This window comes from Mustela putorius, unplaced genomic scaffold (genome assembly GCF_011764305.1).
Source record: "Mustela putorius furo isolate JIRA1106 unplaced genomic scaffold, ASM1176430v1.1 tig00000056_pilon_pilon_pilon, whole genome shotgun sequence".
Lineage (NCBI taxonomy): Eukaryota > Metazoa > Chordata > Mammalia > Carnivora > Mustelidae > Mustela > Mustela putorius.
The window spans coordinates 3,385,826-3,400,069 of record NW_025421263.1 but is presented as its reverse complement, the minus strand read 5'-3'; the positions used below and the strand labels follow the sequence as shown (position 1 = coordinate 3,400,069).

At 41.9% G+C, this 14,244-nt stretch overlaps 1 protein-coding gene across 7 annotated transcripts; it reads right to left on the bottom strand.

The window, feature by feature from the left end:
- Positions 1-3,575: 3,575 nt before the first annotated feature.
- Positions 3,576-14,191, bottom strand: TLR2 (toll like receptor 2). Of its 7 annotated transcripts, XM_045083270.1 has the most exons (3): positions 13,137-13,298; positions 5,558-6,139; positions 3,576-4,663 (listed from the first exon to the last, which is right to left on the bottom strand). In XM_045083270.1, the coding sequence occupies exons 1-3, from the start codon at positions 13,166-13,168 to the stop codon at positions 3,766-3,768; spliced, it is 1,512 nt and encodes a 503-aa protein (XP_044939205.1). In that variant the 5' UTR covers positions 13,169-13,298; the 3' UTR covers positions 3,576-3,765. The 7 variants fall into 7 exon arrangements, with proteins under 7 accessions (XP_044939205.1, XP_004772055.1, XP_004772057.1 ...); XM_004771998.3 differs by lacking the exon at positions 13,137-13,298 and adding an exon at positions 14,062-14,191 and having other exon boundaries at positions 3,576-6,139; XM_004772000.3 differs by lacking the exon at positions 13,137-13,298 and adding an exon at positions 13,702-13,806 and having other exon boundaries at positions 3,576-6,139.
- Between the last annotated feature and the right edge of the window lie 53 nt (positions 14,192-14,244).

Below are 14,244 nucleotides of genomic sequence, written 5' to 3'. Positions count from 1 at the left end.
AGGCTCCCTGCTGAGCAGAGAGCCCAATGTGGGACTCAATCCAGGACTCTGAGGTCATGACCTGAGCCGAAGGCAGCGACTTAACCCACTGAGCCACCCAGGTGCCCCTTCCTTGCTGGTGAATTCTTAAAGGGCCACCACGGTATACCTAATATCAGGCATCTATTCTGCATACCTGGAGACATTACATTTCTATGAAGTAGAAAGGAAATATACCGATTGTCAAAAACATAGGAAATGTACTTAATGCTCTTCGAAGTCCCATCACAGCTATAATGAAGATAACTCATGCTAAGATTTTTACCTGTTGGTCATTTTCCTTTTTGAAACTGCCGCGTTTCAGTATTATGATGGGTTCAACCAGATTACTGGATTTAACTCTGGTTTATTTCTCTACTCCACAAATATTTTAGTAGTTTAATACATACTATATACCAGGCATATTCAAGGATTAAGGACATAAAACAGGATTCCTGAGCTTATAGTCTACTGACAAAAGAAAGTCTTCACTGTTGGATTAACTAAGTTTTTGAATGAGCCCTTAAATTGACCTCTGATGTATTTCCAGTTTACTTTTTTTTTTAAGAGGGAGAGAGCAGGGGAGACGGACAGAGGGAGAGAGAGAATCTCAAGCCGACTTCGCACTGAGTGAGGAGCTCAATGTGGAGCTCGATCTCAGGATCCTGAGACCATGACCTGAGCCAAAATTGAGAGTTATATTATTAACCGACTGAGTCACCCAGGTGTCCCTCCCATTTATCTTTCATGGACAGCTGCATGAGTGTAGACTTTAGAATCTTTTAGAAGTCTGGGCAGGTAGACCAGTATGTATCTATGTGGAATTCTGAATTACCCCCAGAGTCAGAAATGTTGGATAATCACTAAACAACCTCACCTGCAAAAAAAAAAAAAAAAAAAAAAAGGAGATGGTATTTTCTTTATAGTTTAGGTATTTAAAATCTAATCCCAATTTTGTGAAGCAGTATGTTTATACACTTTGAAAAAATTATGGAGCGCTATATATACTACACAGTGACTAGGAGAACCACTAGTATCCCTTCACCACAAGGTAAAGGGATAAGAGTGGATTCTTACTTTCTTTATATGTTCTTATCTCTTTTCCAAAATTTCTATGGTGAACATGTTTAGCATCTGCAATGAGAAAAATAAAGGTTATTTTTATAACATTACTTTCAATCTACCAACTAACTATGGAGCGCTTTCTCTTGCTGTTTAAATTACTGGAAATCTAAACCTACAGACCAAATCTATGTTAAATTTGTCTGGTTCTCGTGATAATTAAATCGTGCTTAAATGTAGGGCACAGAGAAATAAAGCAAAAATCCATTATTGTCCTTGGTTTTTGTAACACCTCTCCTTCTCCTGAACTTGTCCATTGTATTTCTTGTGCTGGCTACTATCTCTTCCATGACACTTTCCCAGGAGTTGGTATGAGAGAGAAGAAACACTATCTGAGTTTCCTCAGGACTAAAACTGCTTTGTACTTAATGAGTTTATTTCTCTGCGGTATTTTTCTGCAAAAAACAGGGTCCCTTAGATCGCTGAGAGAACCCGTAACAGAAAAATATACATTTACAAACTATAATCTATGAGAAGACGAATCACTTCTCTGAGAAAAAATAATAATAGCTAATCTACATAGGCACCACTGTCACCCCTGGTGAGCATGAATGGTTCCCTTTCTCAGAGGCTTGGTCCCCTTGTCCTCCTCCCCCCTCCAGAGGGAATGGTCATCAAGGGGCACACACTCAGTGTTTTACCTAAATTACTGTATATTCAGACCTATATGATGTACATATTAGTGTTCCTATCCTAAGGGCAGAACAGTATTTGGGGTCACTTAAGTGACTTGCCCAAGGATACACATTTATGGACCCAGGTTTTTTGGACTCCAGAGCCAATCAACCACACAAACCCAGTTCTGGCTAAGAACTGAGCAGGTCACCGGGTGCTTGGGTGTCTCAGTTGGTTGAGCTACTGCCTTCGGCCCAGGTCATGGTCCCGGAGTCCCAGGATCGAGTCCCACGCTGGGCTCCCAGCTCTGTGGGGAGTCTGCTTTACCCTCTGACCTTCTCCCCTCTTGTGTTCTCTCTCACACTCTCTCTCTCAAATAAATAAATAAAATCTTAAAAAAAAAAAAAAAAGAAAAAAGAAAGAAAGAACTGAGCAGGTCAGGCAAAGTTCCCTTTCTTTCACAAGTGGCTCCCAGTTTAGGAAGAAATTTGGAATGAATCAGTGAATAGCTCTGAGCTTAATTAATTACATTAAATGTAGTATTAACTCTAGATTATAAAAATTAACATATGGAGGGTGCCTGGGTGGCTCAGACGGTTAAGTGTCTGCCTTTGGCTCAGATCATGATCCCAGGGTCCTGGGATTGAGCCCATCCGGCTCCCTGCTCAGTGGGGAGTCTGCTTCTCCTGCTACCCCTGCCCCCTGCTCATGCTCACTCATGCTCCCTCTCTCTTGCAAAACTAAAAATAAAATCTTTTTAAAAATTAACATGCAGAAGTAGTGTCTGTCTTTAAATTGTTGTGTATCAACTATTTTGGAGTCATTTTGAGAAATCTCTAGGTATAGAGATTTTAAAATAAATTTTAAAATCTATTTAGCTCACATGTTCAGAGGGAGAAGAAAGAGACTTTTTTAGAGTCAGAAATAAGGCTTTTTCACAGGAAAAAAAAAAAAAAAGCAAGATGCTCCAGAGGAAATGGATTAGAAGATTGGGTAACTCGGAACTCATTAGAACTTCACACTGAGCTAAAGGTTGAAGGAAGATCAGAGTCAGGGATATGGGAGCTTCCTTTGAAGTCCTCTAAATAGAGTATTTTATTCACACTTGCCCCTTGAACAGCAGTGGTTTGACCAGTGTGGGTCCGTTTATGCACAGATTACTGATTTTCTTAACATTTTCTTTTCTCTAGCTGACTTTTTTGTAAGAATACCATATATAATACATATAACATACAAAATGTGTGCCAATCGGCTGTTTATCAGCAGGGCTACCGGTCTACCATAAACTACTAGTACTTAGGTTTTGAGAAGTCAAAGTCACATGCACAGATTTCCAAGTGCACAGTGGGGAGAGGATATATCACTGCCCCTCCTGCATTATTCAAGGGTCAGCTCTTCTTCACCAGTGTCATTTCCATGGAAAGATACAATTTACTGTATATGGTGTTCTAGGGTCTCTCTCTCAAGTAACTGTGACTGAAGAAACCCATCCAACACCCAGAAAGGCAGACCCAGGTCATGTGACATCACCATGTAGGTATTCTGCATCCTGAAAAATTTTCAAGGCACTTTTTTTCTAGGAATAGCGACAAGTTTGGCTGAGTTCCCAACATTTTGCCCTGTTGTTCTCAAGAGTAGTCAAACAGAGGAGACAGTCAAGTGGGGCAGAGAATGCCATTTGCAGACACAAATGAGTATCTCTGCAGAAAACTGACTAACATATTCCTATGAGGTCTGTTCGTTTGTGCTATTTCCTAAGGAACTAAGCTACAGATAATCTTGATGTCAGTAATGGACTAGATCATGATTTTCTCACAGGATAAAGAAAAACCAAGAACCTTTTATTTTTACTGTGGTAGTTTTTATAAAACAAAAACAAAATATCAACAGTTTTACTGGTTTTAATAAGCAAGTATGCAAACAGTTTCCATACAGCCGTGTCAGAATAAGCTACCACTAGTGATATACAAAGACCACCAGCAGACCCAGACTGGCCTTTAATGAAGGAATCTAGGACTTTAGTGCTGTTCTCAAATTTAACCAAAACCCTTCCTGCTGAGTTTCATCTGTGGGCCACTCCAAATAGGTCTTAGTGTTCATTATCTTCCGCAGCTTACAGAAACGCTGGGGGATGGCCTTCTTCTCAATGGGCTCCAGAAGAATCAGAATGGCAGCATCGTTGTTCTCATCAAAAAGTCGAAAGTGGGAGAAGTCCAGCTCATACTTACACCACTCGCTCTTCACAAAGTTCTCTGAGAGCACAAAGATGGTCTTGTGGCTCTTCTCGATGGAGTCAATGATATTGTCAATGATCCATTTGCCGGGGATAAAGTCCCGCTTGTGAAGGCACAGCCTGAAGGGAGGGTCGAAGTGCTCCAACTCCTGGACCATCATGTTCTCCACCCAGTAGGAATCGTGCTCACTGTAGGACACGAAGGCATCATAGCACACGTCCCTGGGGGGCGCTTTCCTGGGCTTCCTCTTGGCCTGGAGCCAGGCCCACATCATTTTCAGGTACCACAGCCCATGGAAGTGGTGGCACAGGACCCCCGTGAGCAGTATCAGCAGGAAGAGGACTGAGCACACGGCAGACACCAGAGCCACCTGATGGCATTCAGAGGCCGGGAGCCGCGTGTCCTTAACCCGCTGGCCGCGCACGGAGAATGGAGAGTCACACAGGTAGTTGTCTGGCCAGTCGGTCAGGATCTGGGCCAGCGACTGCTGCTCCCGAGTGAAAGACAAGAATTCACAGGAGCAAAGGAAATTGTTACTGCCAGCTTCCAAAGCCTCCAATGTGCTAAAAGAATCAAGTTGCTCCTTAGTGAAAGTACTTATTGTATTTCTGCTGATTCTCAAGACGTGTAACATGGGTAAGAAGGAGGCATCTGGTAGGGTCTTCAACTTATTTCTGGAAATATAAAGTTCTTTGAGTTGTGGCAAAATCAGTGAAAAGGAATCGAGGTTGTTATTGCTAATATCTAAAATTTCCAGCATCCAGGGGATGCAACGGGTGACACTGTATATTCTCGTGTTGGATAAGTTCAAGTATTTCAACTTGTCTGGCCACTGACAAGTTTCAGGCATAGAAACATAATTATTCTTACTAATGTCAAGCTTAGTCAGGTTTTTCAGAGTAAGCAAAGTTTCTCCGGTTTTTTCTAATGATTTCAAACGATTTTGCCTTAAAATTAGGGTTTGCAGGAGGGGCCAGGCCTGCTCACAGGCTGAGTTTCCCAAGGATTCCTCAACCATTAAATTGTCACTGAGATCCAAATATTCTAGTGACTTTAAATGTTGTGAAAGTAAGCAAGGAACCAGAAAAACCTTACTGCTTTCTACTGTGACCCTTTTCACGTTTGCTGTAAGTGAATAGATACTACTCATATCATAAAATGAGTAAAAATATGGAATAGCCAACCTCCGTACTATTAAGGTCTCTATCCCACCTATATTTTTAATTTTGTCCATATCGGATATGTCAAAATCACCAAGCCCATCGAGGGTACAGCCCTCAAACTCGACTTCTAACACTCCAGAGACACAATTCAGCAGTTTCACAAGTTCGCTAAAACTTCCATCAGTGACTTTCACGTTTCTAAACGTCCACTTTTTAATCAATGTATTTGTTTCCCTGATGGATGCTTTCGAAAACTGGAAAGTGTTCAAGTGAGTATCTCTCAGTTCTAAATGTTTCAAGGACCTTGAAAGATCTACAAAAATCTCCAGCAAGTAAACAGGCTGCTTCATACGAAGAACCAAGTGGGTGATGTTCTGAATGGATTTCAAACTCTCTGGCTCATACCTCTGGAGATTTGAAGCATCAATCTCAAGTTCCTCAAGAAAAGTGAGCCCAGCAAAATCCTTTTCCTGAAGTTCGGTGAATCTGTCAATACTCCCTACTTTCAGAATTTGCAAATTTGTAAGTTGAGAAAAAAGAGGCGTTTCCCCAAGGGATTTGTAAAGATTTCCCAGTAAATTTAAGAACTTTAGGGAAGAAAGGGGCCTGAACCAGGAGGATGATAAGTTTGATAAGAGATTATAGGATAAGTCCAAATGTTCAAGACTCTGCAGGGAAATAAAAGAATCTTTCTCTATGGCATTAATTCCATTAGACACCAGCTTCAGAGCCTTGAGGTTCACGCAGCCCCGCAGGTCCCTGTTGCGGATGTAGGTAATCTCATTGTTGGAGAGGTCAAGGCTTCTCACAGCAGCCGTGAGCCCTGACGGGATGGACTTTAAAGATCTGAAGCGGCCATCACAGACACCCATGGGGTCACAGGATGGAGAAGAAGCCTGATCGGGGCCCTCTTCCTTGGAGAGTTTGGTTATAGCCCCCAACACCCATACTGTCCACAAAACACGTGACATCGTCCAAGGGTCCAACCTACAAATAAAAGAGGTTCAAATGAGCAGTTGTGTTTGACAGTTTATCACGACTCCTGTTCCTGAGAAATGTTTTGTAAGACATACACACACACACACACACACACACACACACACACACTCCACCAGGAAAACAGAGGCAAATGGAATGTATGAATGAGGATGACAAATGAGTTCCCTGACACATCCGGCAATACCGACCAAGATTTCTGCCCCTATGCCATGACCTAAAAGCCCAATACCATCTGGAGTACAGAGCACGACTCACTAAGTATGAGCCAAAAGAATGAGTAAATGAATGAATGGAGGAACGAATAAGCCAGCAGGTGAAGAAATGAGTTAGGCTTGGGTGGCTCAGTTAAGTGTCCAACTCTTGGCTTCAGCTCAGGTCATGATCTCAGGGTCTTGACATCAAGCCCTGCATCAGACTCCCTGCTGAGCTGCTCTCCCTCTCCCCCACTCACCCCCTGCTCATGCTCACGTTCTCACTCTTTAAAGTAAGTAAATAAATGTTTAAGAAACAAAGAAAGAAATGAGCTAGGCCTAACCATATGGATTTACAATCACCTACTCCTGCACTTCAAACCTTCTTGTATTTAAGCATGCCTCCTCCCTGCCTCGATGTCCCCTATGAGTTAGAGATCTCACAGAGCCCAGCCACAGCTCTCACTGGACAACTCTTCACTGAACACAGCTCCAGTGGTAGCAAGTTTTCACCATAAGACAAAAAGTCCCGTGCTCCTCAAGCTTGTCTGGCTCTTACTACTGGCAGGGAGGAGGAATGCTGGGAACGCCAACCACAGCCAGGTGGCTGCTGGGCTGATGGAAAATGAGACCATCAGAAGGTTCTCTTCCTGCAGAGAAGTGCAGAAGCAGTGCTCGGTCTGGATGGGCTGTTAGGATGAATGTGGGGGAAGTAAAGTGGTCCGCACACTCTCCACCACCAGGAGATTCCCTACACCCATAAATCCAGCACCCTCTTTCTGTCCTCCTCCTGGGCCGTGTATCCCTCTTTGGCTTGACTCAGCTCTCTCATTCCTTGTGCCTGCACTCCTCTGTCCGTATTTGCTCACTACATAAACTGCACAAGACATTTTTAAAAATTTAACCCCAAGGACACTTTTTATAGGTAAAACTAATTTCCCACCTCCACAGAATGAGAGATTATCAAAACACAGGCTATATAATTTATAGGCAGAGAGAGTTAAAACATACATAATGTTAATACATAAATTGGTTTGGAAATTTAATAGCTGTTGCTGCCAGATTTTTTATGGCCGCCCTAATGCAATTGCTTGGCATCGCCTCCTGTCTCTGCTAGATAAATGGGGCCACACTATGCAGAGTTATTTTGGACTTTCACTTCTCACCTAACAATGTAGCTTGACATCTTCCTACTTCCACACAGAGAGGCACTTCTATTCTTTTTTTTTTTTAATAGGTTTTCCTTTTTAAAATTATTTATTTGACAGACAGAGAGAGAGAGAGAGCGTGCGCACGTGAGCGCGCACGCACAGGAGAAGGAGAAGCAGCCAGAGGGAGAGAGAGAAGCAGACTCCCCGCTGAGAAAGGAGCCTGATGTGGGGTTCGATCCCAGGACCCAGGGACCATGATCTGAGCCGAAGGCAGATGCTTAACCAACTGAGCCACCCAGGTGCCCCTGACATTTCTGATTCTTTCCCAATGGGTGGCAGTGTTTCATAGTATGGATAAGCCACAGTTGGCATTCCCATCAGCACTGTATGAGAGCCCAGCTGCTCTAGATCTTGCCACCACTGTGCACGGCCAATCTTTTTCATTTCAGCAATTCTGGTAGGAGGTAGTGTCATCTCATTGTAATCTGAATCTATTTCCTGGACTACTAATGAGTCTGAACATCTTCATCTGCAATGTGCACGGTTTCAGTGTTTGACCTACTGTTTTCTACTGGATTGTCATTAATACTTATAATAAATATTAAATTATATATACTTAATACTTAATTTAATAATTTATACACATATATAAAGATATATACTCTCAGAATAGAAGATGCATGTGTTACAGATACAGGTATTCCTTAGAGATATTGCGGCTCCAGTTCCACAACAATAAAACAACTATCCCAATACAGGGAGTCAAATGAATTTTGATTCCCAGTGCACTCACAAGCTAAGTTTACACTACACAGTAGTCTGTTAAATGAGCAATGTCTTTTAAAAAATAGTACATACCTTCATTTAAAAATGATTTATTGGGGCACCTGGGTGGCTCGGGCAGTTAAGTGTCTGCCTTCAGCTCAGGTCATGATCCCAGGGTCCTGGGATCCCATGTCGACATGTCCCATGTTGGGCTCCCTGCTCAGCCAGAAGTCTACTTCCTCTCCTACTCCCCCTGCTTGTGCTCTCTCTCTCTCTCACTGTGTCTCTCTCTGTCAAATAAATAAATAAAATCTTAAAAAAATAAAAATAAAACAAAAATAAAAACAATTTCTTGCTAACGGAGGCTAACCATCATCCGAGCTTTCAGTGAGTCATCATCACTGATCATGGGTCATCATAATGAATATAATAAGCGTGGAAAAGTTTGATATATTGCCAGAATTACTGAAAGGTGACACAGACACCCAAAGTGAGCAAGTGCTGTTGGAAACATGACAGCAACAGACTTCTTCAATACAGGGTTGTTACATAACTTAAATCTGTAAAAAAATCCAGAACTCACCCCCCGGCAACAAAACAAGGTATGACTCCATCTTCTCCCACTCTACACCTTTCCGTGTCACTTTCTACATGAGTTCTTTCGATGAACAGACGTTCTTGTGTTTTCTATTTTGTTTCTTAGTAGTCATTTTTGTGGCCTATTTAAAAAGCCTTTGTTATGGTATCATGAAGATATTCTCTTTATTATTTTTTCTTTATTTGAGAGAAAGGGCAAGGAGGGCTGGCAGGAGAGGGGCAAAGGGAGAAGCAGATTCCCTGCTGAGTCGGGAGCCTGACTAAGGAGTCAATCCCAGGACCCTGGGATCATGACCCCAGCCAAAGGCAAATGCCCAACTGACTGAGCCACCCAGGTGCCCCTCTTTATTATTCTCCAAAACCTTTATTGCTTTGCCTTTTATTCCTAGGGATTAATATTTGAAATAGTGGACTGGATTCGTTTTATTTCTGATATGGATATTCAATTGACCCAGCATCATTTTTAAAAAGATCATTTTGGGGAAACAATCAACAATATTTACCCTTGCCAATAGCCACATGTCCTCATAGGAGTGAGTGTGTCTCTCTCACTGCTCTCAATTCTGATCTATTTGTCTTAGCCTTGTACTGGTAACACTATATATATATATATATATATATATATATATATATATAACTATTTGGAAATACACACGCACATATATATATATTCAATTAAATTTTATGTGTTTACCATGCACTTAAGCAACCTTGCTAAACTGATTTAGTAATTCCACAGTTTGTAGATTATTTTTATTTTCCATGTACACAATCATATCACCCAGAAGTAATGGGTTCTTTTTTCTTTCTTCCAATCTGAATACCTTTATTTTGTTTTCTTGATTACTGAATGTTGAAATTTATCAAATACTTTTTTATCTTCCTGTACCCATTGAGATGATTACATGGATTTCCACCTTCACTCTAAGAATACTGGTGATTTACTTTGATTTATTTAGTGCTGAGACAATGTTGTCTTTTTAGAATAAACTCAAGTTAGTCTGGATATATTATACTTTTTATATTTTACTGGATATTTTTATTCACTAATATTTTCTCTAGAATTTTCCATCTATATTCAGAGTAAAATTGCCGTATACATTTCCCTTCCTTTCCTTGAGTAGAATTCACCAATGCTGCCTTTTGAGCCTGCAGTTTTGTTGTTATTATCTATACATTTATCTTGTTTTTGTAAAATACATTACATATACTTAACAGCTATGGAACTATTCAGATGTTCTTTTTCTTATCTGTCAGCTTTTGGTAAATTGTGTTTTTCAAGGGATCTATCATTTTCTTTTAAATTTTCAAATTTATTGACACAGTTACTCAGAACATCCTCTGACTATTTTAATGTCCTGTCTTATCCCTTAGATGGAGTTCTTTGTGCCTGTTTTTTTTTTTTTATTGTCTTGGTGGTCAGCAGTTTATCATTTTTTACTAGCATTTCAAAAGCCAGCTTCTCATTTCATAGATCCTCTATTTCTTTTCTATTTCACTAATTTCTATTCTTATATTACTATTTCCTTCCTTCTGCTTCCTCTGGATTTATTTTACTGTTCTTATTCTAATCTCTTAAGGTACATGCTTGCTCACTAATCTTCAGCCATTCTTCATTTCTAATATATTCATTTATGGTCAGACGTTTTCATCTAAGCACTAGCTTAGCTCTATTTTCCAGGCCCCTTCTCTTCTGTTCTTTCCATATTTTGTCTCTTCAAGTTTCAGTCTCGATACTCTCTTCTGATGTACTTTCTAATTTATTCTCTCTCCAGCTGTGTTTAATCTATTGGTGGATCCATCCATGGCTTTTAAATTTTGTAGTTATTGCCATCTTCATCTATTTAACTTCTCTTTGGTTCTTTTCCCCATCCGCTATGTCATTTTTTACAATTTCCAGTTCTCTGCCAAAATTTTCAACCTCATCCTTTATCACCTTGAATACAATAAGCCTCATCTGATAGGCTGCGCGACACTCTGACAGCCATAAGGGATGGAACATTTAAGGTTAAGGTCGGGGGCAATCATGGATGGAAAGGTAAAGCTAAACCAGGAGAAACTACGCCCTTAGGTAGACCATAGCACAGCTCTGATCTATCCGGGTGGTTCAGACAGTCTCTGTGTCTGAAAATGGATGAAGAGGAATTCTGGAATGCTAGTGCTCACAGCTACCTGCAGAAGTTAAGGGAAATTTTCTCTAGAAGAGACTGATATTATCTGGGCCTCAAATTTCTTCCTACAAACAGTTTTTCAAAGTGTATGTCCAGTACACCATAAAAGACAACCAGATACTATAGGAAGTAAAGATAATGAGTAGAGAAGGGCAGAAAAGCAGACAACAGAAACTAACCCATAAAGACTATAGATCCAGTATTGTCCCTACTCCTAAAACTGACAGGGGTAAGATGATTTGGTACTATAGTTATCCCATTGTCTTTCTGCTGAATCAGTTATTGAAAAAAAAATCATCTTAGTATGAACTGTACTGGACAACCAAAATTCACTTGATCAATTCAATTTTATAATAAATAGCACCAATTTTAAGAAATTTATACTAGTTTTCAGCTGAGACTTAAAGGTCAAATACATCTATTTTTAAAATGTTTCCTAGCCTTCTGTCTTTCAACTATAAAATTCGTAACAGCAGGGATCTTGGGCGTTTCATACAAACATTATGTGGTACTTATGGCATGGTGACTTTTCAACAAATAACAATTACCAGTGATGCCAACAGGACCACTAACAACCTGGCACTGAAGATGACAGTCACATCTCTCTCCTCCCATTTCCCCTCAACATTACAGCATGGGGCTGAGAGCTCCACGGAGTAAGACATTGAGAAAGGGAAAAGCAGTGGCTACAATGAGCAAGAGTGGAAGCCTATCTAATGAGGGTTGTGGGTCTGTACAAAGTATAAAATCATCTGCTTAAAGAATTCATAATATTGACAGAGTGGCGAAGCATTACTGGCCCAAGACCCAGGGAAAGATACCAGTCTGACAGGTAAGCCTGGCAGGACCGGCAACTTAGGCTGTGCACATCTGCGGATCCAGAACTGAGAGGAACCTGAAGCCCCATGGTCTCTAGCGAACCATGACCAGATAACCCACATCAAGGCTACTGCTGTAATGGTTGCACAAAGCCGAAGCCGGAGTGGAGAAGGAATGGAGAGCCCAATGCACTGTTGGGAACTGAAAGTGTACTCTCCATAAAGCCACAGGCAGGGAAAAGGCTACCCTTTATCTGAACATGGATCTAAAAAGTCTCTGCCCTCTGGTCCTAGCTGAATCCCAGCCTACTAGAAGTCTTCTGTAAGAAATCAGAACTCCAAGCCTGCCATGTACGCTGCTGTGGATCCAAATATTAAAAGACAGAATAGCTAAACATTTTTTTCAAACTGGAAAAAAAATAAGTTGCCAAATTATAAATACATATTGAATCCTCAGCAAAAAAGAATAAAAATTCCTGATCTAGCCTGAAAACAATGTAATGAAATCCTCAAAGGGCAGGGAAGACACACCTGTCAATCTAGACGTCGAGACCCATTTAAATTATCATTCAAGAGCAAAGGTGAGATAGACATTTTCAGACATTCAAAAGCAAAAAAAAAAATAGTTTTTATCCATAGTCCATCTTTGAAAGAAGTACCCCGAGACATATGTTCTTCCACAATTTAAAAAATAAATAATAATAATAATAAATAATAAATAAATAAATTTCGTAAGAGTAAGCAGCAAGAAGTAACGATTGCATTTTTTTAAATTTAGTAATTGATAAAGAAGACAGCGTTCAAAACTCAGGCCTGGCTTTTTGGTATGAGGAAAAATAATATAAATTTTAAATGCTATTCTGGGGGAAAACATAATTTTGAAAAGCAAGTTTCTTTTTTTTTTTAAAGATTTTATTTATTTATTTGACAGAAAGAGATCACAAGCAGGCAGAGAGGCAGGCAGAGAGAGAGAGAGGGAAGCAGGCTCCCTGCTGAGCAGAGAGCCCTATGTGGGGCTCGATCCCAGGACCCTGGAATCATGACCCCAGCCAAAGGCAGAGGCCTCAACCCACTGGGCCACCCAGGCATCTGGAAAAGCAAGCTTCTTATTAATAAGGAGTAAACACAACTTATATTTGTTAGGAGATCTTGATAAGAAGGTCACCCCCACAATGCCGTTTAACCATAAATCATGCTCAATCAGGAAAATCAAAATAAGGTATTTAATCAACGAAGCCAAATTCTTAACGAAAACAATCCAAAAAATTTTAACTGATACCTTAGAAACTTACAAAACATGCTGTAAACTTCTGGCAATTTTCATAAAATGAGTGCATTATAAAAGTTTAAAGATGCAAATGTTCTCTGCTTAGAACAGGAAGAAACTTAAAATACCGGTGAATAAGCCATTTTCAAATAGGATGTTTGCCATTTCCTTTTTTGATCTCTGCTTTCAAGTGAGGCCACCCTATCCACCAGTTGCTTTTGGGTAAAGATCTGAGTTAATGACAAGTGCAGACAAGACCTTCAGTAAGAGTAGCATCATCTCAGCCGGCTGAGCTGTTTACACGTAATCAGCCCATCAACTCCCGTCCCCCAGAAAGCAGTAAAAAACTCTATCCTGGCTTGTATCTAAGTTCTAAACACAAGTTCTCATTTACAGAAGTTAAAGTTAGAAGGGGGAACTTCCTGGCATTCTTATTTCAAGAACTCACCCAAGCTTAAAAGCTCTAAGTTACTTTCTCATCAGATATTTTAAGGACGGAGGCACACGCAGGGGCAGTGAAGCTCACCCCAGCGCAGAGGCCGGGCTCGGGGTTAGGGTGCGAGAGTCCCGCGCGGATCTGCACTACTGACCCTTCCCCACTTCTCGCGGCGATGGGTTTCCCACTTGCGGGGTTCGGTCCCTGCAGTAACCGGGGAGCGCAGACACACCCCCAGAGGGACGCTCGCGCCACCTGAAAGCTCTACCAGACCGTCGTCGCCCCCGTCCGGGGAGAAGCGAGGCGCGCAGACCCGGGCCGCGAGAGCGTCGGGCCCTGGTGTCCGGGGGCTCTTCCCCCACCCCCGCCCGCCCGCCAGCCAGCCAGCCTCCGGCTCCGCGCTCAGACGATGGCTTAGCGGGGATCCCCCGCGACCGCGTCGGCGCCCAGCGCACCCCTGCGGACTGCTGCGGGGGCAGCTTTGAAGGGCGGTGACGGGAAAGGCCCGACGTACCTGGGAGCTGACCGAGCCGCTGTCGGGCCGCGCCTACTCTGCTGCGTGACGACGCGACGCGCCCCGTTCGAGGAGGGCAGCGAAAGTAAAAGTGCGCGGGCCTGCGGTCCCTCCTCGCGGGGTGCGGGGACGCCCGTCCGCTACGCGCGCCGCCGCGCGGGGGAGGCGAGGCCAGAGGGTCCG